Raw genomic sequence first — 26,200 nt, 5'->3', positions numbered from 1 at the left:
GGTTGAGATGCAGGAGCGGACGGGAGGGAAAAGGGCGAGAGGAAGGAGGGCAGTCTTCACCCTGGCCCACCTCTTCACTCATGCCCCAGCCGACGCCCCGGCGGCCTGAGGACCCCCGTCCACCCTCACCCCATGGAGAACTCTTCCCTAAGCTCCTGTCCCCCTCTCCGGCTGTTCCTGGCACATCTCCCCAAGGAGCAGCCCCGTAATTACACCCTGCACTTGTACAACAAATGTTCTCACATCCATGACCTCATCTCGGCCTCCAGCGGCCCCGGGAGGGGGCAGGTGGGGCTCTCTAGTCTTGTTGCACAGGTGGGGAAACTGAGGCTCAGGAAAGAGAAGCAGCTTGCCCCAGGATGCGCGTCAGGTGGAGGCAAAACCAGGACAGAGGCTCAGATACAGATACAGGCTCACGAGGAGGGATCAACGGGACTGTTGGTCCTGAAATGGGGTGCTCAACCCACCGCCTGGGAAAAGGAAGTCATGGGTGGGTAGAAGGGCCTTGGAGGCTGGGGGGAAGCACTGCATGGGGGACAGAGGCAGGTCTGGGAGCCAGTGCAAACTGGCTGGTGTCTGGTGGTGGTAGAAGCAGGTGAGGTGTAGGCGGGACCCGGGGGCTTTCTTTGAGCCTCGCCGAAACCCCATTTTAGGTTCAGGGAGCTAAAGTCCCCTCGCCCCCTCACCAGACCCCAGCAGTGGGGTAACAAGAGCCTGAAAAAAGAACAGCTGGACATTCTCATGTAAGAACAGAGTAGGGACCCCTCTGAGCACCACGTGGGCAGTATCTGGGCTGTAGGTGTGCACCTGCACGCCTAAGCCTGCTGTCTGCCGAAGCTATGTTGCAGGGCAGGGGTATGTGGCTCGTGCATAAGGCTACCACTTTCTGAGCCCTCACTAGGTGTCAGGACTTACTCAACTCTGAGGGATTATTTTATTTGGATCTCTCAACGGGCTTACAAGTTAGGTACGTTTTACAAACGGGCCATAAAAGGAATGGGTATAGAGGTTAAGTAACTGACCCAGGGTCACACAGCTAGCAAGGATTTGAAGGCAGGGAGTTTAAAAACGAGAGCTTGTGCTAACCACGGCCCATACCACCCTTCCTCTGGGGTCGCTAGTTGAGTGCGTGGGACACGTGCCTGTCAGTGCACGTGTGAGTGTGCAGGGCAGGTACTCCCCTCAGATGGCCACTGTGTCACCCCTACTTCCCCGTGTGGGGGTGGGGGGCTGGTGGTGCAGCGCCAGATTCCAATTTACAGAATAATCCCTGGGCGCCTGATTCTTGGGGTGTGGTGGTATAGCCACAGCAGGGTTTATCCCTCGGCCCCACCGCGGAGAAAGCTTCCAGCGCTTCCCTGCCCCAACCGCAAATCCCCTAATGGGCTGGGAGCCTCCCAGGTGTGTGGGGAGCCAGGCCGAGCTGCTTTTCCTGAGCCAGCAGAGGCCTGAGGCCCAAGGCCCGAGGCCCGAGGCCCACCCTCACAAGCCCGCCCGTGCCCGATTGAGCTGCACCCCCACACTCGCCTCGATGTCCCTGACGTTGTGCATGAGCTGGTAGGCGATGTCCTTGCAGCCCTGACTCAGGGCCTCCGGGGGCATCTCGTTGTCTGAGTACCAGTCGCGGTCAGCAGAGTGGGCGTAGGCGGCACTGGGGGTGGCGTGGTTCACTCTCGTGGTGGTCACAATGCCCACAGATTTGCCTGGGGTGTGGGAGAGGACAGTTGGCTTTGTCTGGGAATGGGGGTGTCCCAGCTGCCTTCTCCCTCCCTCTCCTGACTAAAGACTGGCTTCCCGTCAGTTCAACAGACTGCCTGGGCCTCAGTCTCCCCACCAGTACTGAAGGAAGGGGTTGGTAGGGGGAGTGGTGGCTTCTGAATATCTGGGCAGCACAGCTCAGACACTCTGCCTCTGTGGCCCTCCCCTTCTTGAGAGCCCTCAAGCTGTGAGCACCTGAGCCAGAATCCTCCCCTCCATCACACACCCCACGGACCCTGCCTGGGTCCCCTGCAAGAACACAGGGGCTCTCCTAGGGGCCCTCAGGTGGTGTGGCTCTGTCACTTTCCCAGTCAGCCTCATACTCTGACCCCAGAGTTCCTGGGACACGGGCCAGGGCCTCCCCTGCTTCCAGGGAGAAGAAGGGAGAAGTAGACACTGAACTCCCACCGGGCTACGTCCCTTACCTTTTCCTCACACCAGATGTATGAGGGGGCAAGGTTTTCATGCTCGTTTTAGAGTCCAATAAATAGACTCAGGGAAATGAGCCGGGCCCAGAACCACAGCTGAGTAACCCCCTAAGCCACTAGCCCACCCTGTCATGGAAGGGGTCCCATGAATATCTCACAGATGCCCAGACATCAAAGCTGGAAGATCTGCCCTCTCCCCATTATACAGTGGGGCAGACTGAGACCCAAATACAGCTGGGCCCCATTCCCTGCCACTACCCCCACTCACCAGAGTCCTTGGCCCAGCGCAGGACGGAGGTGACTTCGTTCCCCTGAGTTGTGTTGCACTGGGTTCGCTGGGTGGCTGCGCTCACCCCCACGGTGCCCTCGTTGGCCTTGACCCCACATAAGTAGGCAGTGGCGGTGCCTGCACTGTCCGGGACCTGAGCGTTTGTGTTGTATGTCTGCAGGTGGGAAAGGAGGGGCAGGAGTCGGCCGGGCCTTGCTGGTGGCCTTCACATCACCCCCACTCACACCGTGGGGGCTGGGGCAGGATGGAGACAGAGGCCTCCTATGGCCTTGGCTGAGCCCTGCTACCTGCAGAGGTCCCCCAGAGCCACAGCATCACCTGGCTGCCAGCTTCCTGCCCCCACTCCCTGTGCCCTGGCAGCCGGGGCAGCAGGAAGGGGTGAATACAACCCTCCAACATGCAGAGGAGTGGGGGCTGGTCACTCAGGCCTTCCTCAGGGTCTGGGGCTATGGGAACCAGCAACGGGGAGTGGGAAGCAAGTAAGTCCCTGAGCGGCAGGGAGGGGGGTAAGGAGGGGGCGACAGGGCTGCTGAGTTCTTGAAAAAGCGAGGTGAGGGAGGCTGGGGAAAAGGAAGGAAAAGGGAAGAGAAGCAAGGTCTAGAACGGAGGAAATGGGGAAGAGCCCCCTTCCCCCATTCAGACTTCTAGCTGAGACCCTGAAACTATTTGCCCGTCTTCCTTCCCACCAGCCTGAGAGCCACGGAGAACATTCCAGGCCCTGCCATTCCCCCAGCAGTGAGCCCTGGGCCTGACCCAGAGGGTCCAGAGGATCAGTATCACAGAGCACCACCAGCACCAGCCCCTACGACCCCAGCAGCAAGAGCCGTAGGGAGAAATCTAATTCACTTCCAGAGGCGCCTGGGGAGAGAACGAACACAACGGATCCGGCGCGGAAGCATATAAACTGCGCGATTCCGTCGACAGCAAGGACAATCTGCGGTGTCGGAAGCCAGTGGGCGTCGGGTGGGGGGTGGAACGAGGGACTGGAGGAGAGCTGGGGGACTCTCGGCGGCTGTCACGTTCAGTGTCGCAGCCTGGACACTGGTCATACGGACACGTGCGGTTTATACGCTGGCGCATGCACGCTCTCCTCTGTGCGCTTCATACTTCAATTGATTTTTAAATCAATGACTAAAACCCTCAAAATAAAGTCTCGGGAAGCAGCTGCTGCCATGCCCATTTCACAGGGGGGCCCCGCGGAGACCCCAGGAGGGCTGACCGCCTAGGCCGCAGGCTGGATTCCCCTGCCCTTCCTCGGTGCTGCGGGCTTGGGGCCGGAGCTCACCTTGGACAGGGCCACGTAAGGGAACTTGTCCATCTCCAGCCTGGTCTCCTCCCCGGGATTGTGGTGGAGCTGACCCTTGAGGATGCGGGCGGCCGTCACCGTGGAAACACCCATCCCTGCGGCAGGGGAAGGGGGCGCCTCAGTCTCTCGGGCTCCCCGCCTCTCCATCTCGGGCACCTATAGAATTCTAGTTTTGCCCGGCCTGGCTGGGCACTGGGCACTGGAGCACGGCTCTGTAAATGTGACCAGGAGGCCCCTTTCTCCCTTCCCTCCCCAGACCCTCAGGGACCGCCTGGCAGAGCAGACCTCTTGGGTCCACAGCCTGGACCCCCATCCCCTTTAAACATGCCTCCCAGGGCCCCAGCCTCTTCAACACAGCCTGGCTCCCCAGGCCCTTCCCTAGGTGCCCCCACCCAGCCCTCTCCTTCGGGCCCCCAGGCCTCACCATCTCCCAGGAACATGATGACATTCTTAGCCACGTTGGTGTTGAGCTTCTGAAGCCTTAGGGCATTTTTCAGGGTCTGTTGAGCTTGGTCCCTCCAGTACTTGGGGTCTTTCTCTTTCTCTATATAGACAGAGAGGCAGAGTTATCCGGCAGGGATGGGGGGCAGCTTCCCATCCCCAGACATTACAGACCCCCAACTTCTCGTGCCTGAGGGCAGGACTGCCTGGACTTGGGGGGGGAGGAAGCAGCAGCCGTCAGTCTCAGACGGCTACCAGGTGGCTTGTCGACAGTTGCCAGGCCAACCCTCCAAACAAGCCTGTGGACGCTGGGCCTTCTCCCCATGTCTCAGACTGAAGAAACCGAGGCCCAGAGATGCCAGCCACCTTGCCCAAGGCCACACAGCTCTGGCTCCACTCTCCAAAACCCATGCTGTTTCCTTCCACCCAGTAGAGACATTCTGCTAAGGCAGCAAATGAATTAACTGTGCAAGCACAATCGGGAGGGTAATGTTTAATCTGTCCGAGAGAACTACTTTCACCTGAAGGAGTCCCCAGATGTATCCAGCCATCAATGATCAACTCTGCTTGGCTTAATCATTAAAGTCAGCAGAAACCTGAGTTACCAACAGCATCGATAGCAGTACTGGAAAGCAGGACTTGCCTTTTGTTTAATGAATCAAATTTAAAGTAGCCACGCACAATCTTATTCCTGTTAGGATAAATTAGCAAAGAGCCTGTTCTGTGTCCCTAACCTTGAGAAACACTGGGAACCAGGAATGCTCTTCTTCCCGCCCCCGTCCCCGCCCCCCATGTAGTCCAGAAAGAACGCAACTGTAGTGCCCGACAGACTTCAGTGGAAACCACAACTGCGCCAAGTACCGCCGTGTGGCCAGGTCACCTCCCTGAGTCTCCGTTTCCTTCCCTGTCAGATGTGGTTCTCTGTCTATTCCTCCCAGGGTCACGAGGAGGGCTGGATTCGAGAAATTGACTTCCTGACCCACAGGAGAGCAACATTCCCCGCCCCCACCCCCACCCTTTATTTTTCTTTTTAAGTTTATTTTTGTTTATTTTGAGAGAGAGGGAGAGAGCAAGCAGAAGGAGGGGCAGAAAGAGAGGGAGGCAGAATCCCAAGTAGGCTCCGTGCTGTCAGCGCAGAGCCCCACATAGGGCTCAATCTCAGGAACCATGTGATCGTGACCTGAGCCAAAGCCAAGAGTCTGAGGCTTAACTGACTGAGCCACCCAGATGCCCCCTGGAATCCGTTTCTCTTGCAAGCAGAGGCCCGGGAGCCAAGCCCACCTCCTCACCATGGCAGCCTCCAATGCTGCCACTCTTCCGAAGGTATCTGCTGAGCTCACCAATTTCAGACCCCACAGGCGGAGTCCCCAGCTGGAGTCTGGAGAGCCTCGGCCCTTCTATCTAGCTGTATACCTTTAGGCAAGTTCTCTCCATTTGAGTTTCTGCCCCCCAGGAAAACGGGAGTGCATAGACAGTTTTAGGACTGAGATGACGTCTCAACAAATGCCTGAGCCAGTGGTTTTGATCAGGGATCCCACTGGCTCAGCGCTGGTTCCCATCTCCTTCCTGCCTCCCTCCACGCATACCACAGTGGCAAGGCTTTGGTCAAGGAGCTTCTTCGGCCATTTGGGTGCCATCTGGGGGGTGATGAACTTCTTGCCGTCTCGATTTTCCTATAACCAGGCCCTCCCTCCCCCTTCCCCAACAGCTTGGCAGACCCCCAGGGGCTGGACTGGCATCAGCCTCCCTGCACTTATTCCTTCGTCTTGACTCAAGCTCTGATCCCAGTTTGCCAGTTTTCCCACTGTGGTTGGTCCCTGGGGACTGAGAGACTGTTCAGTCTTTTTCACCAGAGCCACCCTAGGGCCTGAACCTGAGAAGGGTTTAGTGGATGTCAAACCAACTTCATTGTCAGGGGACTGACTTGAGCAATCATGGCTTTGGACAACCAAGTATCAAAAGGCCATTGTTTTTGGAGAACATTAAATGACATGCACAAATGCTCAGAATATAATGCCACATGAAAAGTACTTGTCAATGTGTACTGTATAATTCCATTCACATGAAGTTTAAAACAGGCAGAACTCATCTACGGTGGCAGGAGTGAGCCTGTGTCATTTTGGCTTGGGGGTAGGGTTGCTTGGGGAGCACACAGGAAGGCCCTTAAGTGTCCCAAGACTGGAAATGTTCTGTCTTAATCTGGGTGGTGGTTACAAGGACATACAATACGTAAAAACTCATCAAGCTCTGCGTTTTAAATTGGTGCACTTTACTTTAAGCTATACTTAACTTAAAAAAGAGCGAGAGGACAAGCTAATGCCATCACACACCCAATGGAATGTCTAAAAAGGAACAAATACAAAAGATTGAATCGCTGAATATTTGAAGAGTTTTCATTTCGTTGCTTTTTCATCTTTTCACTTTTCATCCATCTGTTTCATGCACCTTTCACCCAGGTGGGCTATGAGTGCTGAGAAAGCAGGGACTTGGTCCTAGAGCCACCGCTGGTCCCCAAGGATACACACCGAAAGGCATCATGGGACCACAGAGGGGGTGATGGCCTGGGGATCCAGCAGCTCAGGTTCTATCCCTAGCCCTGACTCTCTCCCCGAGGAAGGCCAGTCCCTTCCCTGAACCCTAATTTCCTCATCTGTTGAAAATATTTTTGGGGTGCCTGGGTGGCTCAGTTGGTTAAGCGTCCAACTTTGGCTCAGGTCATGATCTCATGGTTCGTGAGTTTGAGCCCCACGTCGGGCTCTGTGCTGACAGCTCAGAGCCTGGAGCCTGCTTTGGATTCTGTGTCTCCCCCTCTCTCTCTCTGCCCCTCCCCCGCTCCCTCCCTCCCTCTCTGTCTCTCTCTCAAAAATAAACATTTAAAAAAAAGAAGAAAATATTCTTCCTAAGAGAACCCACTCCCTGCCTGACACTGACTATACTGGGTGATTCTTTTTTCTTTTATTTTTTTTATTTTTGAGAGAGAGAGACAGAATTCGAGTGGGTTGGGGCAGAGCGAGAGAGAGGCACAGAATCCGAAGCAGGCTCCAGGCTCTGAGCTGTCAGCACAGAGCCTGATGTGGGGCCCAAACTCACGAGCCGTGAGATCACGACCTGAGCTGAAGTCGGCCGCTCAACTGACTGAGCCCCCCAGGTGCGCCAATACCGTGTGATTCTTATAACAGGTGTAAGGAGGAGGAATTACTGTCTCCACCCGGCAGATGGAGAAACTAAGATTCTGGGAGGGCAACCAGGGACTTCTACCCACATAGTGGACTGAGCCAAGATGGGCTCCCTTCTTGCACTTGGGGCTGCTGCTGAGTGGCCCTGGGGTGTCCGACCAGATACAGGTCTAGGTTGGTAACGTGCATGTGTTACCTTGGAGCTACGGAAGGGATGGGGAAAGAAGACCAGTCTTTGGAAACGTGGATAACACTCCAGATCTGAGCCCGGTCTAAGTGGGGGTCCAGGAATTAACTTGTCTAGAAAAAAACTTATCCAGAATCAGTTGAAGAATCAAACACAACACTGCACCATAGAAATACTTCTAGGTTAGTCTCCCATAACCAACAAAAAATGAAATTATCAAATTCACCAGCAAAAATTACCAACCACAAGGAAACGTGTCACCATGAGGGAGAGTTAAATAGACAAAGCCAACAGCAGACTTAGCCTCCCAAGACTTGGAATAGTTTATGCCCCAATTAAGGAAGAGGGGGATAATATAAAAAGAGTGGCCCGTCCAACATTAGGATGTGCAGTAGCAGAGCTGGGGGCTCCTGCTCTGTGACCATTTGTCTGCAGCTGTTAACTTGGACAGTTCTATGACCTTCAACATAGACACTGCCCTCATCCTATCCCACCTGCACCAGGTTTCCCCACCCTTCCACCTGGGTCCTCCATCGTACCTGGCACTAAGGAGTTGGTAAGGCAGGTGGCAATGGCCAGCACCAAGAATGGAGAAATCATGGTGCACTCCAAGACCTGCTTTCTCTCTCGGGCCCAGAGGTATGACCAACGTGGGTGGGAGGGGATGGGCTGGCAGTGGTCAGATGCTAACCGATGTTCCGATCCTAGAAATTAAAGGGGGGGGGAAAAAAAGACATGTGGGCCACAGCTCCAGAATTCATTTGTCCATCCACTCATACTTTCACTCATTTGTTCATTATATGTTGAGTACTTATCACCAATCAGGCACAGGGCTAGGCACTAGGATGTAAACCCCAATGGTCCCTCCCTCAGGAAGCTTAAGCACATACAGTTGTGGCAGTATAATACACGAGTTCCATGAAGAAAAATGGTTCTTTCCCCATTTTCCAAGTGAACCCCCACTCTCAGTCCATCTGGAGCCTGGAACCCACCAGAGTTCAGTCTTTCTGTATAATGCTTCCCAAAACGCAGCATGCATTTTGGGCTCTTAGAGGGTTTGTTAAAATAGACCCAGTATCCACCTGCCATCGCCCAGAATCGAGTGCGGTTCCAACAAGCTCCCAGGTAAGGATGCTCCTGCTCCTGGTTCTGAACCAGTCTTTAGCCTTTGAATTACCTTTCCCAAGCACACTGGAAACACAACAGAGTCCACCCTTTGTTAGAGACAACCACACTTGCCACATTCTCTTCTAGAGCTTGTCATTTATGGTGAGAGATATAAAAGGAATAGAACTGATACACAGGAAGATTGGCTACTGAAGGTGCCCATTTCTGGGTGGTGACATTTCAGATGGCTCGGTTGCTTTTTCATTGTCTTTTCTGCGTTTCCCAAATAAAGATGTTACCTTTATAATTTTAAAAAACTGTTACACACACACACACACACACACACACACACACACACTCTAGAAGGAAATACATCAAAACATCAACTGTGGTTTTTTCTGGGCAGGAAGACTATGAATGATTATTTACTCTTCTCTTTATTATTATTTTTTTGAATTTTCCAAATTGCCTAAAATAAGCATGTATGAAATGGCATAAGAAAGTTTTTAAACTGTGGTCATACTGTCAGGATCACAAAGGATAACCCCAACTGCAGCTGAGAAATGTACTAACCCCGTTGTGCATAAATGTTGCTGGAAGATGAGAAATTTTAAATGGCAAGAGTTTCACAGGAAAATAGTACTGCCACCAAAACCCAGATAAAAATGATCATTTCATTTGTCGTGGGAAATGGCAACAATGCTCAACATTGTACAGTTGAGTGTCACGTTAGATAAGAAACCACTCTGCCCCTAGAAAAGGGGATCTTGATTCAATCTTTAAAACGTGCGCCAGGGGCGCCTGGGTGGCGCAGTCGGTTAAGCGTCCGACTTCAGCCAGGTCACGATCTCGCGGTCCGTGAGTTCGAGCCCCGCGTCGGGCTCTGGGCTGATGGCTCAGAGCCTGGAGCCTGCTTCCGATTCTGTGTCTCCCTCTCTCTCTCTGCCCCTCCCCCGTTCATGCTCTGTCTCTCTCTGTCCCAAAAATAAATAAACGTTGAAAAAAAAAAAAAATTTAAAACGTGCGCCCTGCATTTCAGTGCCCAGAGGTGAGGGCTCACCAGTATCGCACCCACAAAACACCCAGCAGTCACCAAATGTGCCATTCATTTGCACCCCTGTGCTTTTTACCACCCCTCTTCCACATCCATCTGGCTCCCTTAAAAACCCAGCTTGATGGGGCAGGAGGGAATTGAAAGGAAATACTCTACATCTGACATCTACCAGCACTTAACTCTGAGGTGGAATTTCAGACGATTTCTGATTTCTCTTTTTTTTTATTTTTATTTTTTATGTTTTATTTTTGAAAGACAGGGCGTGAGCAGGGGAGGAGCAGAGAGAGAGGGAGACATAGAATCTGAAGCAGGCTCCAGGCTCTGAGCTGTCAGCACAGAGCCAGATACAGGGCTTGAACTCACTAACTGTGAGATCATGACCTGAGCCAAAGTCAGATGCTTAAGCGACCGAGCCACCCAGGAGCCCCCTGATTTCTTTTTACTCTGCTTTTGTTTTCAAGTGTTTCTAGAGTAAACCCTAACATCAGAAAAAAAATGTTAGTAAATTGATATACAATATCGGGGCGCCTGGGTGGCCCAGTCGGTTAAGTGTCCGACTCTTGATTTCACCTCAGGTCATGATCTCACGGTTTGTGAAATGGAGCTGTGAGTTGGGATTTTCTTCTCTCTCTCTCTCTCTCTCTCTCTCTGCCCCTCCCCCACTCACGTGTGCTCACTTTCTCTCTTAAAATAAACTTAAAAAAATTATTACACAATATCAATACATTATAATGTTATTCCAAATGGCTTAAAAACCAAAGTCGCCTTCTTTCAGGAAGCCTTCAGGATGGCCACTCATTCCAGTGGCCACATCAATCATTGTATGTCGGTACCTGTTTTGAAAGTAACTCTTTTCTGGTCCATCTCCGCCGCCACACTGGGAGTCTCTAAAGGCAGGGACTTTGCCTTGTTTGTTCATACTCCAATGCTTGACACAGTAAATACTGACATCAGTTGAAAGCTAATGCTCTAAAGAGGGAGGCAGGGGGAAGGGAAGAATCAACCCCAAATCCTTCCTTTGTGTGTGCAGAAAATGCAAGTGTTGGCAAGGAGATGGTATTCCTAGAGCAGCCATTCACTGCTGGAGGAGCGTAGACGGGTACAGCCACTTGGGAAAAGCAGCATCAGGGCTTCTGGGTGGCCCAGGCAGTTAAGCGTCTGACTTCAGCCTAGGTCACAATCCTGCCATTCTGGAGTATGAGCCCCGTGTGGGGCTCTGCCTGTTTCAGATTCTGTGTCTCCCTCTCTCTCTCTCTCTCTCTTCTGCCCCTCCCGTACTTGCGCTCTGTCTCTCTCCCTCAAAAAAAAATAAGCATTAAAAAAAAGAAAACTGGCAGCATTTACCAAGGCTGACACTGTACCTATCCCCTCTAACCCATTTATCTCCAACAGAGATACACACACACACACACGCACGCGCGTGTGTTCACCAAAAGACATCTATGGGAACATTCATATCAGCCCTGCTTGTAACGGCCTCAGAATAGTTCCATCTTCAGCAGGATGGATAAATACGTTGTGTGGGTTCACAGGCTGGAAAACTACACAACAGTGAGTATGGACAAATCCATACAACAACATCTTGCAAAGGGAAGGTTGAATGAAGGAAGCCAATCCGAGAGTACAGAAGTCACGATAAAGTATGAAGACAAAGCTAGGTGTTAGGAGACAAGATAAAGGTTACACTTGGGGTTGTGGAGACCGAAGGGGGCACAGAGGACTTGCGATTGATCTGAGAGCTAGTTACATGGGTGCATTCTGTCTGAAAACCCAATAAGCTGTCAATGTATGGATAAGGACACTTTTTTTTTTTTTTTTTTTTTTTAACATTTATTTATCATTGAGAGACAGAGCATGAGCAGGGGAGGGGCAGAGAGAGAGGGAGAGACAGAATCTGAAACAGGCTCCAGGCTCTGAGCTGTCAGCACAGAGCCCGACGCGGGGCTCAAACCCACAGACCGCGAGATCATGACCTGAGCGGAAGTTGGACGCTCAACCGACTGAGCCGCCCAGGCGCCCCGATGAGGACACTTTCCTGTATGAATGTATATTATACTTCAATAAAATAAGAGCACTACTCTCTGAGAGCGTACATAAACGATCTATAAATAATCTATAAACACAGACAACATGAAAATGACCTGTGTACTGCACTTCTGTTTATAATGACTTTCACCATGATTTCTCACTAATAACCTATGTAGTGGACAGAGGGGGTCTATGATCTCCTTTATTATTATTATTATTATTTGCCATGATCTCCTTTGTGAAAAAAAATCAAGGCTCATGATAGTGCACCATGCACTGAGAAATATAGGACTTAATTCTCTCTCCATCCAATACAAACAAGAAAATACGGAAAAACAAAAGTGAAGTGTGGCTCCAGGAGATCTACAGGGCTCATCCAGCCTGCATGATTATTCTTATTTCTCTTCCCTGCTAGCCTGATGCTCTGTGAGAGTAAACACCACTCCACATCTTTGAATCCCCAACCCTACGCACACAGAAGCAGCTCTGTAAATGCTAACTTAATGAAAAGCCTCAGGATTCAGGCTGGAATGCTCTGGAATTTTGACCCCAGGGATGTGGTCTTTAGACCCCTGTCCTAGAGACAGACAGGTGCCTTCTCCCACTGCCTCTGCCCGAAAAGGAGAGGGAGTTGGAATCTAAAGCCTTCTGCCCACCACCCTCTGCCAATGCTCTACGAGCTCAGAATGGAGCCTCCAAGGGTGAGCCAGCCCCACTGCCCCCCACCTCCCAGCCGGACTGTCTCTGCCAGGCTCCCAGCTACATTCCCTGACATGTCTCCGGGGCTCTGGGCCCCGGAGAAGGAGCAACTACTTGGCAGGTCAGGAGAAAGAGCAGAGGGGTGGGGCCTGGGCCCTAAGGACTGAGCTGGGGCAGAGGACATGGGAGCCCCTAGGAGTCAGGAAAAAGCCAGTCCTGGGCGTCTAGGTCTCAAAAGGTCCAGGACAATTGCCAGATAAAAATCACTACCATTCCTTGGGCACACACGTTGTGCTGAACACTGTGCTAACTGTTGACATCTGTGATGTTACTTACTCCTCACAGCAAGTATGGTTAGCCCGCTTGACAGTTTAGGAAACTGAGCGAAGGATCTCAGCTATCCGTGGCCAAGTGCAATTCAAGCCCAGGCTGACTCAGCCTTTCTGGGCCTCAGTTTCCCCACCACGGAGAAGGAGAGAGACCAGCGCCCGCCCGCCCTTTATTTCACAAGAGCAAATAGTAGACAAATGAGTTTAGGGCAGGAGATCTGGAGGCAGGGGAGTTGGGCCCTGGTGAGTTCTCCTACCTGAGGGGCCTGGCCAGGCGGCAGGTGAAAAAAAAGAGCAGGCTTAATGTCAGTATCAGGAAGAGGAGGCTGAAGACCACCGTGAGGACCATGTCCAGGGTGGGGGACAGAAGGCTCATCTTGAGGCACAGAGGGCCCCACAGGGCAGCCTCAGTACCCTGCAAACACCCGGTCACCCTAGCCTTGGATGCTCGCTCCAAAGCCCTGGGTCAGTGGCTGTGACCTGGCTTTGTTCCCTGGGGTTAATCTTTGGGGATTAGCCCAGGGGGGATGAAGCAGGAAGGGGGGCACAGCCCGTGAGGCTCCCCTCCCCCAAGCCAGGCCTTCCCCACATGATGCCTGTTCAACTTTGTTCATCATTCTTCATTCCCAAACATTTAGTGAGCACCTGCTGTGTACCTGGCTCTGTTCTAAGTACCAAGGACTCATTGGGGGAACAGGATAGATACGGTCTCTGTCATCTTGGAGATTCCTGACTGGCCAGGGTAGAAAAAGCACTTACTACGACGCACCAGCCATTGTGCCGGTCACCCTGTGGGATAAAAGCACAGAAGGAAGGGATGCCTGGCCGGTCCAGGTCATGGCTGGCTATTCCTCTGAAGCAGCAACAGCGGCTGTTCCACCCCCGTTTACAAGCCCAGGAATGAGACTGCACCGAATCAGCCAGAGGGGTGAACTTATGTCCAGATTAAGAGGAACTATTCTTATTGGGGGCCAACTGTGTGCCTCACCCCATAAGAGAGGCTCTAGCAACGCTGCTTGCAAAATGAAGGCAACAGAAGCTCAGAGGTGTGACGTCAGAGTTGGGATTTGAACCCAGATCTGCCAACTTCCATGGCCTGTCACCCCAAGCCCTGCACTGCCTCAGAACTGGGACAGCAGCAGCCCCACAGGACAGCAGGGAGGCTCCAGTGAATCACTGCCAGGGGCTGGCTCAAAGCCACCTGTCACACACACAGGCTAGAGGTTGCTGAGATGCTGCCTGCCCGGAGGGTCCCTTTCTGCTTCCAAAGTCCCCCCTTTCCATATTCATCTCCCTTTCTCCTGCGTTCCAACATCTCATCAAGTGAGGATGGTAGTGATAGTTCCCATCTTACAGATTCAGAAACTGAGGCTCAGGAGTGCCTGTGTGTCCCAGTCAGTTGAGCATCCACTCTTGCTATCGGCTCAGGCCATGATCTCACAGCTAGTGAAGAGCCTGCTTGAGATTCTCTCTCCCTCAAAAATAAACATTAAAAAAAAAAAAAAAGAAGAAGAAGAAGAAAGAAACTGAGGCTTAGAGAAGCGAAGCCATGAGACATGTCCAGAGCCCAGATGAACACCAGCCTGTGTGCCTGTGAGACCAGGCCTTTTCTGATTACACTTCCTGCCATCTGGGACACCTCAGACCCCGTGGTACAAAGCACTCAAGGTCATGGCACAAAGCACTCAGTGTCATGGCACAGAGCACTCAAGGTCAGCACTCATGCCAAGAGAGGGCCCCTCATTCTGGTCCCAGAAAGGCCACTAAGCTCACCACGAACACAGGAAATTCAGTGGTATCACTCCATGAAAGCCTTGTCTTTCTCAATAGGCCCTTACCTCAAATCGTGTCAGACCCTCACAACACCCCAGTGATACAAGCAGGGTTGGCTCGTTGGCCCTGTTGACAGGGAAACTAAGACTCATCAGTGCAGTCACTTGGTCAGCTGTCATATGGCCAGCACGTTTGGGCCCGGCCCCACCTCCCCCCGCTGCGTGATGTTGGGTCAGTCCCTGCACCTTTGACCCTGACATCCATTGCCCTTTCAGGAGAGCACCTGTAGCGTACCAGACACTGTGTGACATACGGGGGCCTCAGTTTAGTCCTCATTAACAACCCTGAGCTGGATAATTTGTCCCCCTCCCCAATGAGGGAAGAGCGGCCTGGGCAGTGTTGGGATGTGGGAGGGGGGCAGACAGTGGTGATGATCCAGGCTCACACAGATGAAAGGTGCTAAGCCACGCCCTGCATGGGACTCCTCACAGGACCTACCCGGAGGTCACCCCTGCTGCGGGGTCTCTCCACCACAGCTCACCCAGAGACCCTCCGGGCCCACCCAGCTCCCAGGGCTGGGACAGCTCTAAGGCTCCCCCACCCACCAGCCTCACAAATCAATACAAGTCTCAAGGAGGATCACCTTGTGCTCCCTAGCCTTACTCTGCTGGGCCAGAAGGCAGTTATCTGTCGTTAGGGAGCCTCCAGACTAGAAGTCGCTGACCTGGAAAGTCTGGGCTGTGGCGGGTCCTTTGAGCACATTTCCCCAAACCTACCAGGCCACAGGAATCACCTGGGGGCAAATCGGAAAAAGCCCTATTCCCAAGTGGTTTGGGGGGGTGGTGGGGAGAGACAGACTGGGAAGAATGAGTGATGGGGGTGTTTTACAACGATTGGGAGGCAGTTAAACGTCCAGGTTCCCATATATGCAAAACTCCACCCTGGAGCCAGGAGCCCCCACCCTGCCTGGATTGCTATAGGTACTGAGGACCTGATGAGGTTTGAGCGAAGGGAGTGTACAGAAAGAAAAGGGTGTGACTTATTCAAATTTTAAAAAGGAGATTAAAGATACATACCAACCCCCAAATTCCCATTCCCCTGCCCCCCCCCCCCCCCCCCCAGACCTACTCAGTCAGAATCTCCTAGGGCAAGACGTGCTGAGTCATTCTGTGAGCAGATTAGTTTGGGAAATACACCTTTACACAGTGTCCCATTGCCCAGATGGGAAGACTGAGGCCTAAAGAGAAAAGACTTACCCTGGTTGCCCAGCTCCTACTCCCCCCACACAGGGAACAATCAGAACAGGCCAGAGCCAGCGCCCTCTGGGCTGTCAGCTGGGCCCTCCTGGCTCTGCAAGGGAGCTGTGGCTGCAGGAAGTGCTGAGTGCTCCCTGAGCTCCCAGCAGGCTGGGGATTGGGATGGGGGTTGGGGGCCGCCTACAGTTCCAAACCGGGCTGAGGCAGCTGCCCAGGGAGGAACATTTCAGCTGCAGGGTCAGAGAGAGGGGACACAGAATCCCTCTCTCAGCCAAGTCTGGCGTTTCTGGCAAGCCTTGCTGGCCAGGACTTTATTCATTCACTGACGTAAGTTATTTATGGCCGCCATGAAGCGGCCTCTGGGTATAGGGCTCAGGAAGGAATGCGTGGTGGTCAGAGTGGGCTGCAGGTCAGACCCAAGGAGGGGCTTCCCCAGAAGGAGGAGGGCCAGATGCCAGGGACAGGGCAAGGCTCAGACCTCAGCTGCTGACAGCACTCTCTCCCGGCAAAAAGCAGATGTGGGAGTGCCCAGGGAGGCACGGTGTCAACCCTGCTCACTGCCAAGCCGTTGCTGTCTTTAGGGCTCAGCTGAGACACCAGCTGTCCCCTGAGCACTTCCAGCCTCAGCAGCTCTGTACACAGCGTTCTCTGGTCTAGAATGTTCCCTGCTGTCCACTCCATGCATCCCTCCCATCATCCTTCCACCTTCCGCAGAGCTGCTTTGCACCCCCGTCTCAGCCCATGTGGTAGTTCTGACTCTTCCTGAAGCTTCTGGAACCTGGGGCGCTCGAGGCCTTGGTCACCTCTATCAGAGCCTTAGAGAGCCATCAGTCGTCGCTTCTTCCTGTGGCGTGAGCTCTGCTGATGGTGGCCGCCCCGTGGCCGGCAGAGTCTGGCACACAGCTGGGTGGCCAGGGAATGTCGGTAGGTGGGTTTGAAGGGTGGTGGGGTCAAGGCGTGAGCGGCTGAAGACAGCTCAGCCGCAGAAAGAGCGAGCTGTGCAGCCAGGCCACAGGGTTCAGATCCTGCCTCTGCCCCTCTTGAGCCAGGGAGAGTAGCGAAGGGCCACGGACCCCCGGCCTGTGTCTGCAAAGTGGGAGGCTAACAGAAACCACAGGGTTGCTGTCAGGATTGTGTGAGTTAATAGATGGACAGGATTCAAACAGACCCCAGGGCATGGTAAGTGTTCAGTGAATATCAGCCTGCAGCTAGGATGGGGGAAGGGGGGGCAGGATGGTGGGTAAGAGGAGCCCGTGAACGCCTGGAGCAGAAAATGGACAGACCCTTCTCTGCTGGCTCAGCTTGGCCAGGCAGGCATTAGCCCCCAGGGCTTTCCCACAGACCTGCTTGCCTGGAAGGCCCCACAGGACCGCCACTTGGCAGGAGGTGGGTATTTAACTAAAGGCAAGGGGTAGAGGTTCCAGTTCTCATGGTCGAGGGGCTCCATGTTTCCACATGGGAAGAGACAACCCACCAGAAGCAGTGCAACGTGTTCTTTTCCGCTTGAAGGGGAGAAAGAGAGAACCCCCAGGATCAGCCAGGAGGGTTCCACGGACAGAGCGGGAGGAAAGCCAGGGCGGAAGGACGGTGGGGGTTGAGGTGAACACAGACAGAGGGTGCCCCTGACAGGAGGGCGGAGGGGCAGCCCAGACCAGCCACAACAGGCTCTGCCTGCTGAGCTCACGGGGTCAAGAGCACACCCTGCATGTCCCCTGCCCGCTTACATGCCAGCCCATCTTACAGGTTAAGTAAGACACTGAAGCTCAGACGGTCTGCTGCTTGCCCAAGACCACACAGCAGAGCCGGAATCAGAAGCCCCAAGGGCCTGGGTTCTGCAGCCAAAGCTTCTCTGGGGCTCCCTGGGGCATCTGGATGGTCTTCATGCCACACACTGGCTCTGTGGGCAGAAGACTAGAGCCAGTCAAGGTTCAGCTGGTAGGAGAGCTGGCAGGGTGGGGAGTGGGGGGCGGGGCCCAGAAACCCATTCCCGGGAGCTCAGATGGCTGGGGCGCCTGGGCACAGGAGGGTCAGGGATGGCTCCTCTATGGGCACACGGGCTTCTACCATCCCACGGAGAAGTTACGTTCTGTCCCAGACCACCTTGTTCTGGGCCGAGCCTGGAAGCTGAGGGGGGTGGGGGGAGGAGAGTATGTGCTGTGTGTTTCTAAGGTGTTTGCCACCCCCTGCACTTGGGTGTTTCACTCAGCACTCCTGCAGCAGAAGCCCCTCTGCTTCCAGGAGACAGACAGACAGGTCTGTCCATCCTTGCTCTCATCATCGACAACACGAAAAGGCAGGCACAGAGAGGGTACACGAGCTCCCCAGGGTCACACAGCACACCAACGGCAGGCACAAGTCTCCACAGTAACCAGCTACAATCTGGGGGCTATTACTGGAAGCACAAAGCAGTCTGGGAGGCCTCGCGTGGGTGCCAATGTCTTGGAATTCCAGACATGAATGATTTGTGTCAATTGAAAAGAACAATTCAAACTGAGACTATTCTAAAAAAGGCCTTGTTTTGCACTTCGTCATTGTACCCTTAAATAATAGCAAACCTTTTCATAGCCCTTACTATGTGCCAACCATTGTTCTAAACATTTTACCTCTATTGCCTCATTTAATCCCTAAAACAACCTACCCCATAGGTGCTATTATTACCATTTTACAGGTGACAGAACAGAAACACAGAGAGGTTAAGTCCTTTGCCCGAGGTCACACCGCCAGTATTCAATGCTCCCTGTGGATGTTTCTGTCTTCCAGGGCCAAGTGTAAAAACTAAACTCCCAAGCAGCAGGCGAGCCTGGAAATGAACCACGTTTGTTCCGGCTACGGCATGGACGTTGTGCGTCTGTGGACGAATGGACCGCATGCAGCTGCTATTGGACACGCTCACTACATCCCATGTCACCCCAGCCCCTGGAGGAGGGTTCCTCAGCGCCACTTAACAGAAGAGGGGTCAGGTGAGGGGATCTACCCGGGGTCATACATGGTGACACCCTAGACGCACGCCTCCTCCCCCCGGAAGCCTCCTATTCCAGCTGGTCCTCAGGCAGGTCACTGGAGCACCATGGCTCTCTCTGCTCCCCGCCCCTCGAGGCCCACGCACCTTGGCAGCCTTCCCCTAGGAGAGGAAGCCGCCATTCCACAGGCCCCACGTGCGCCCTGAGAGAGGCCGTGACAACTCCGGATTGGGGAGATAGGCGGTGAACTTGTAGCCTGCTGGGTGCCAGCCAACACAAGCAGCATCCCTGGGTGGCATGTGTGGGGGGGGGCGGGGGGGGTCGCGATCACCCTGCTCGCGTCAGAGCAGGGAGGACACGGATGTTCCCAGAGATAGCACTCTGCAGCTGGCGCTGGATAACAGCGTTCCTTACATTCCCAGAGAACCTTCCAGCAGCAGGAGGCGGCGGCTCCTGCTGCTATTGCATTTGCTGGTGACCCCAGGAGGTATCAGGGCAGGGATACCGCCCCCCCCCCCAACAGGAAACCTGGGCCGGCGGAAGCGAGGGTCCCACCCAAGGGCGCACAGCTCGGCAGAGTCCCCACTGCTTACTGGTTTCACCACCTTGGGCACGTCACTTCACCTTTCTGGGCCTCAGTTTCCTCACTCGTGCAAGGGAGGTCATCGCAGTGAGTGCCGATGTCACTGTGCGATTGTAAGCATGAGAACACACGACCAAAAAACCGGAAGATAAATACCGAGGGCTCGGCCCATGAAACACACAATAAACGTTAGCTGGTAGTAATAGGTACAGTGAGCGTGTCAGGCCCGGTTCTAAGCGCTTCGCATGCACTGACTCGCCTAACCCTCACAGCAGCACTCTCGCGTGTGCGATCGTTACTCCCACTGTACAGAGAAGTTCAGGTGCCTGGCCGAGGTCACACAGCTATTAACAGGACGCTACGGAGACGGAAAGGGAAGGACTCTTAATGGAGCACCTACTATGTGCCGGAGCTTTGGGTTCCGCCTTCCAAGGATCCTGGGAGGTGGGAATTATCAGCCCTGGGTCAGAAGACAAAACGGAGACTCGGGAAATGGGCGGGAGGAGCAGGGTCACACAGCAACCGCGTGGGAGAGCTGGGGATCCGGGCCAGGCCTGGCTGGCTCCACATCCGGCTTGCTACCGCCATCCAGGTCATCTGCCAGGGCAGCTTCCAATGGCATCACCGATGGCACAACGGAGGCCTCAGCCACCGCTAGGTACGGGGAGCCCCGCACCAGTGTGCTGCGTGATCTCATTCTGCCCGTGTCTGTGTGTGCACTGGAGTGTTGGCTGTGAGTGCTGTCGAATACCCACAGTGTATGTGCCCGGCCACTGCCTCACCACCCCACCACAGGTCCTGAAGTCAGGCCTCCGCCCCTGGCCCACGCCCCCTGGGCCCCCTCCCTCCCAGGTCAGCCTTTCTGGGTTTATAACTCCTCAGAGGGGCTGAGACGGGCAGGGGCAGGCCAGGGGGGTACAAGTCAGTGTCCTGGCCAAATACTCAAGAGCTGTTTCCTCATTTGTGAAGCAGGGATAATAAATGCCATTCTGCCTCCAATATCAGCTTCTTGGAAGGGAGGAACTTTGCAAACTGTAAAGTGCTCTGCAGATGTTCCTCTGGCTTTTCACATTCCTTCTGATGACGATCGTGGATATTTGCTGTAATCTTTGGCCACCCAGAATCCACTTCCCCTTCCTGACAATGTCCCAGTTTCCTTGGACGGCAACCCTCCCCCTTTTGGCCATGTGGTTTGGATGAGATTGATCTCACCCCCAGCAGCTGCAGGTGGGTCCTGACTGGCTTAAAGTGGAAGACTCTCTCCGCCTGGATGGTGTGTTGTAAGGGTGAGGCAGTGGGGAGGAGGGCTGTGTGGAGCCTGAAGATGAAGCAACTCCTTAGAAGGTGAACTAGACGCAGAGAATTTGGAGTCTTAGGTAACATTGCTTGAGTCCCTGGATGCAGCCATGCCTGAAGCTCGTTTCTGAACATCCAGGTTCCATGAGCCAATTAATACCCCTTATTGTTTGCCTTGGATTTACTGTTACTTGGAACACAGTCTGACCTTAGAGCTCCAGTTCAGTTGGTTTCTCTGAGCCCCTTATAATGTAAGCAACTGCATCGTGTCGTACTCAGCCAGCTGTTCCCACCAAAGGAAAAATCTTGCAAACAAGTTAAAGATGGGTTAGTAAAGTTCAAATGCATGGCTAAATAAAAGTCCAACTGAACACAAGGTAGGTTTTCTTTTTGGAATGTATAAACCCTTGGAACCGTGGGAGATCCTTGAACAGGACGTAACAACCCTACTACAGGCAGGACTGAGACCCTCCCCTTCCAAAAGTTGTTGTCAGTGGACTTTAGCTCTTGGATCACCACGTTCCAAGTGCCCCTGTGTTAGGGGCTGCAGGTGCAAGATCTTCCTTGTGGGACCTTCTCTAGTGACGATTGGTCATAATACACATTTTTACTGGGTTTTACACAAAAGCCCTAGGTCGGAGTACAGAGGGATCCTGCTACACCCATTTCACAGAGGAAACACAGAGAGGTGAAGTGACCTGCCCGAGATCCTTCTGCTAAAGAGGGGCAAGGCCAGGCCATGCTGTGGGATCTGCCTGGCTCCAAGCCCAGTGCTTTTTCTCCTAGGCCTTTCGGTGCAGTGTTGGCGTTGGGGGCTGTCATTTCTTTGAGGTAGTCTGTTCTGCTTAGGGGAAGTCAGAGTGGTTTAAAAAGTTAAAGAAGTGGGGCACCTGGCTGGCTCAGTTGGTAGAACATGCAACTCTCTTTTATTTTTATGTTTTTAATGTTCATTTATTTTTGAGACAGAGAGAGAGAGAGTATGGGCAAGGGAGGGGCAGAGAGAGAGGGAGACACAGAATCCAAAGCAGGGTTCAGGCTCCGAGCTGCCAGCACAAAGCCCGATGAGGGGCTCAAACTCACGAACCTCGAGACCACAACCTGAGCATAAGTTGGATGCTCAACCAACTGAGCAACCCAGGCACCCCAGCAACTCTTGATCTCAGGATTGTGAGTTCAAGCCCCACGTTGGGTATAGAGATTACTTTAAACAAAACAAAACAAAAAAAATCACACACAAAAATTTAAAAATTCAATAAAAAAAAAAAAAGGCTAAAGAGAAAGCCAAGTATCATGGCTTCCCTGTTTGCCTGAGGCTCTTGGCTCTTCAAGAAGCCCCAGTACTCAGGCCCAACACCTTTACTATCCTACGGGACTCACCTCCCACCGGCTGTGGCCAGAGAGGGACCAGGAACCACCCTGAAATCTAGGCCCCGAAGCCCCAAATGCTTTCCTAGGCAGCCCTGGGCACCTCAAGCAAGCTGTCCCGACCTCTACTCTACATTTCCAAGATCCAACTGATACTGACTCATCCCTATACACGAGGGCCCTTCCCTACTTGTTATCGAACCAACAATCAATCAGTTGACCGCTATTTACTGAGCACCTGCTATAGCTGGGGGCTGTTCTACATGCAGAACCAAACAACCCAAATCCTGGCTGGGCTGCCGGCATGAGCAGACAACAAAGAAGAAATAAAGTCAATAGGATACCACGTGGTGGAGGAAAAGGAGGGGGGGGGGAGGAGGACATGGTGTTTGCAGTTTGCAGTTTTAAATAGAGAGGACAGAGAAAGGCTCACGCAGAACTCCTCACCCCTCACCCCTCACCCCTCACCCCTCACCCCGTGGCTTTGCAATAATCCCACACAGCTGAGCAGGAGACTCCCAAACTGTGGATAAGGAAACTTCAGGAAGCTTCAGGATTAAATCTCAGGTCCACCTGCATATGCTAATCTAACCAGGGGTTACTGGGCTCCCCTATGCCCTCTCCCCTAACTCTACCAAATGGCACTAGCAGCCCTCTTGCAGATGACGCAACTGGGGCTCTCAGAGGTGAAGCCACATGCCCAGACCCGCAGGAGCACAAAGAGGTCAGGGTTCAACCCGAGTGCCACCCTCTGGAGCTGCGTCTTGGCAAGGCCCACATCTGCCTCCATCTTCAGCTCTGGGCTTGTCGAAACTCAGACTGCCTCTTTGCTGATTTCCTGTCCTCCAAGAGTCGCCCTCCCTTTCCCAGAGACCCTCTGGCTCTCTATCCCAGGTCATAGGAGCCCCTAATTGTCCAACCCACCCTTGTTCTGCCCATCACTAAACCCACATTTGCGTGAAATCTACAAAAGACAGCTTGTGAATGGCCAAGGGCAGGCAGACAGCTGGAATACATGTATAGGGGGGTGGGGGAGCTTCTCACTGAGATTTCCCATCTGGGTTTTATCCGGTAATCCCCAAAACCCCCAACTAATCTTTCTGAACATGGAGCATAGTGGAAAGATCTTGGCCATGGAGAAGGTAGACAAGGGTTAAGTCCTGTCGGTGCAGCTTTGAAAGTGACTTTGCCTCTGGGGCTGCAGGTTCCTTATCTGTCAAACAAGGTTAGTCATCCCCATCTTGCAAGGTTGTTGTAAAGATAAGATGCAATGGAGAGTATCTGTTAAGAGATAAAATCCAATAGAAAGCGTATTTAGAAAACATTTAGCAGGGCACAAACAAAGAATTTGTTGAACTGAATAGAGATTTGCATAATGGTGAACCACCACCAACAGCATAACAATAGCTGCATTCATTGTGCTCTCACACTTTGAGGTAGGCACCCTTAGTATCAACCCCATTTTACAGAAGAGAAAAAAAAGCAGAGAGGTTAAGTCACTTGCCAATGATCACACAGCAAGCAGTGGTAGGGCTGGGACTAGGAACCCAAACTGTCCAACTCTGAAGTAGAAACTTTTAACCATGATGCTAGGTTAGCAAAGGAGGCATTGAAGTACAGTCACTAAGCGCTAACCCCGGAAGGGATCATAGGCAGCCCCACTCCAGGACCTTCACTCTTCACTACCGTGTCAGCTTGTCAGAGCTGAAAGAGAGTCTAGGAATGATCTACCCTAGGGGCTCCTGGGTGGCTCAGTCAGTTAAGCGGCAGACTTCGTTCAGCTCAGGTCATGATCTCACAGTTCATGAGTTCGAGCCCCACGTCTGAATCTGCTTCAGATTCCGTGTCTTCCTCTCTTTCTGCCCCTTCCCTGCTCATGATCTGCCTCTCCCTGTCTCAAAAAAGAATTAAAAATTTAAAAAAAGGAATGATCTACCCTGACACTCTTTTTTTTTTTTTTTCCCAAGCAGGAACCTAAAGAGGTAGTGTGACCTTCCCCAGAACTGACAGCCAGTGAATTGAAGAATCAGGACAAGCAGCCAGGTTTCCTAACTCCAGACTCCCATGCCATCACTGAGTATCACAGTGACCATAAGGGACCATCAGGGAAGGAGTCTCAAGTATGCACCGGAATTTTTCCAGAAGTGGAGGGAAGACAGTCAAAGCAGAGGAAATAGCCCATGCAAAGTTCTGGGAGCCATGAATGTCTTTTTTTTTTTTTTTTGAGACTAGTGAGCTGTGAGGTGCATGCAAAGGGGCAAGGGCAGATGATGAGGCCAGTTTTTCATATTAAATATTGCCACTTTGGGGGCACTTGGGTGGCTCAGTCGGTTAAGCATCCGACTTCAGCTCAGATCATGATCTCACAGATCATGAGTTCAAACCCTGCATTGGGCTCTGTTTAAATTGGTATAGGAGCGGGGCCTAGTCTTTAGGGTGGTAGAAAATACTAGAATAGAAAACAAAATTGGATTTGAGTTCTGCTCTTGGCTCTTTGCATTGAGCCTTACCCAGCATACACTCCCGTCCCCAACAAGCCCAGTGCCCCAGAACAACCGAAGCCAGCGCTCTCACTTGGACGTCGGCAGCCCAGGCAGGTGGCATGAGTGTCTTCTGGAGTAAAGTCACAGAGGTACAGCAGGCAAAGTGGGATTGCAGGAATCAAGAGGGAACTGACAGGCCTCCAGTCCCTCTACCACCCGTTCCCTTCCTCATGGCTGGTGGGTTCTGACCTAACCAGACAGCCCCCTCCCCTGGCGGCGTCTTTCTGGAGTGCTGGAAGTGAAGCCCAGTCCTGTGGAGTTGGTTACCTGGGAAAGAAGAGTGGCTCTGCCAGACTGAGGCTCTCCACTCCAGGACTGTCATCTCCTTGGGTTCACTGGTGCTGACAGAGACTAGGGTCAGGCTTAGATTTTTAGCCCAGTGCACAGCACCAGACAGAATAGCTGAGTCCCCCTCCCCTGCCCCCCGAGAAATGAGCTCACAGGTTAAAGAACAGGGAATCCAAGGAACACAATGGCTTCAAAACAAACTGATTAAAGATACCACTGGAATCAGCTGTATTCAACAGATGGACTGAGAATTTTAAATAAGAATTAGAGGGGTGCCTGGGTGGCTCAGTCGGTTAAGTGTCCGACTTCAGCTCAGGTCATGATCTCACAGTTTGTGAGTTCGAGCCCTGCATAGGGCTGTGTGCTGACAGCTCAGAGCCTGGAGCCTGCTTCGGATTCTGTGTCTCCCTCTCTCTCTTCCCCAACCCCACTCACTCTCTGTCTCTCTCTCGAAAATAAATAAACATTTTAAAAATTAAATAAACCTTAGAAACACAGAAAAGAAGGGAGATATTCGCAATATAAAAAAACAGTAGAGTATTAGAGGACCCAAGTAAAAATATTCTGCATGAAAAGCCTGTCGAAATAACAAACGTAATAGGTAGAGTAGAAATAGGGAACTGGGATACCAGATAGAGGAACACTTCCAAGAAGAGGCCAGGAAACTTTAGGAAACAGAAAATATGAAAAAGATGGTAAAACTTAAGTTAAAAAGTTAAACATCAGGGCACCTGAGTGGCTTGGTCGGTTAAGTGTTGGACTTCAGCTTGGGTCATGATCCCCCAGTTCATGAGTTTGAGTCCCTCATCAGGCTCCTTGCTTTTCTTTCTTTCTTTCTTTCTTTGGGGGCCCCCCCCCCCCCCCCCCGACTTGCACTATAAATAAATAAATAAATAAATAAATAAATAAGTTAAAACACCACCCCCAACCTTACTCCATTAATTTGAAATGGATCATAAACCTAATTATAAAAGCCAGAACCACAAATCTTCTAGAAGCAAACATAAGAGGCTATCTTTGTGACTTTGGGGAAGGTGAAACCTCAAAAAGAAAAAAACTGATAAACAGGACTTCATCAATAGTTAAAATTTCTGCCCATCAAAAGATACTATTAAGGGGACACCTGGGTGGCTCAGTCGGTTAAGTGTCCAAGTCTTGACTTGATCAGGTCATGAACTCACGATTTGTGGGTTCCAGTTGGGCAGGCTTGCTGCTTTCAGCGTGGAGCCTGCTTCAGATCCTCTGTCCCTGTCTCTCTCAGCCCCTCCCCCTCTCACAGGCACATGCATGAGCGCTCCCTCCCTCCCTCCCTCTTCCTCTCTCTCAAAAATAAA

General features: G+C 52.5%; 1 protein-coding gene across 3 annotated transcripts in view; it reads right to left on the bottom strand.

Annotated features, from left to right (window-relative positions):
• Positions 1 to 26,200, bottom strand: part of ALPL (alkaline phosphatase, biomineralization associated) — a 58,056-nt gene that overhangs the window by 11,121 nt on the left and 20,735 nt on the right. Inside the window, exons 1-6 of one of the 3 annotated variants that reach the window (XM_040464090.1) lie at positions 19,775 to 19,868; positions 8,125 to 8,289; positions 4,206 to 4,325; positions 3,761 to 3,876; positions 2,455 to 2,629; positions 1,528 to 1,703 (exon numbers count right to left, since the gene is read on the bottom strand). In XM_040464090.1, the coding sequence (XP_040320024.1) occupies positions 1,528 to 1,703; positions 2,455 to 2,629; positions 3,761 to 3,876; positions 4,206 to 4,325; positions 8,125 to 8,185 (648 nt within the window). In that variant the 5' untranslated portion in view covers positions 8,186 to 8,289; positions 19,775 to 19,868. Of the gene's footprint in view, positions 1 to 1,527; positions 1,704 to 2,454; positions 2,630 to 3,760; positions 3,877 to 4,205; positions 4,326 to 8,124; positions 8,290 to 13,059; positions 13,261 to 19,774; positions 19,869 to 26,200 lie in introns of those variants that run through there. The other 2 variants (XM_040464075.1, XM_040464081.1) reach the window with 2 other exon arrangements.

The sequence above is a fragment of the Herpailurus yagouaroundi genome, unplaced genomic scaffold (genome assembly GCF_014898765.1).
Source record: "Herpailurus yagouaroundi ecotype Mexico unplaced genomic scaffold, PumYag 77, whole genome shotgun sequence".
Taxonomy (NCBI): domain Eukaryota; kingdom Metazoa; phylum Chordata; class Mammalia; order Carnivora; family Felidae; genus Herpailurus; species Herpailurus yagouaroundi.
Note: the sequence above shows the minus strand (reverse complement) of the source record. Positions and strands in the feature narration are given on the sequence as shown.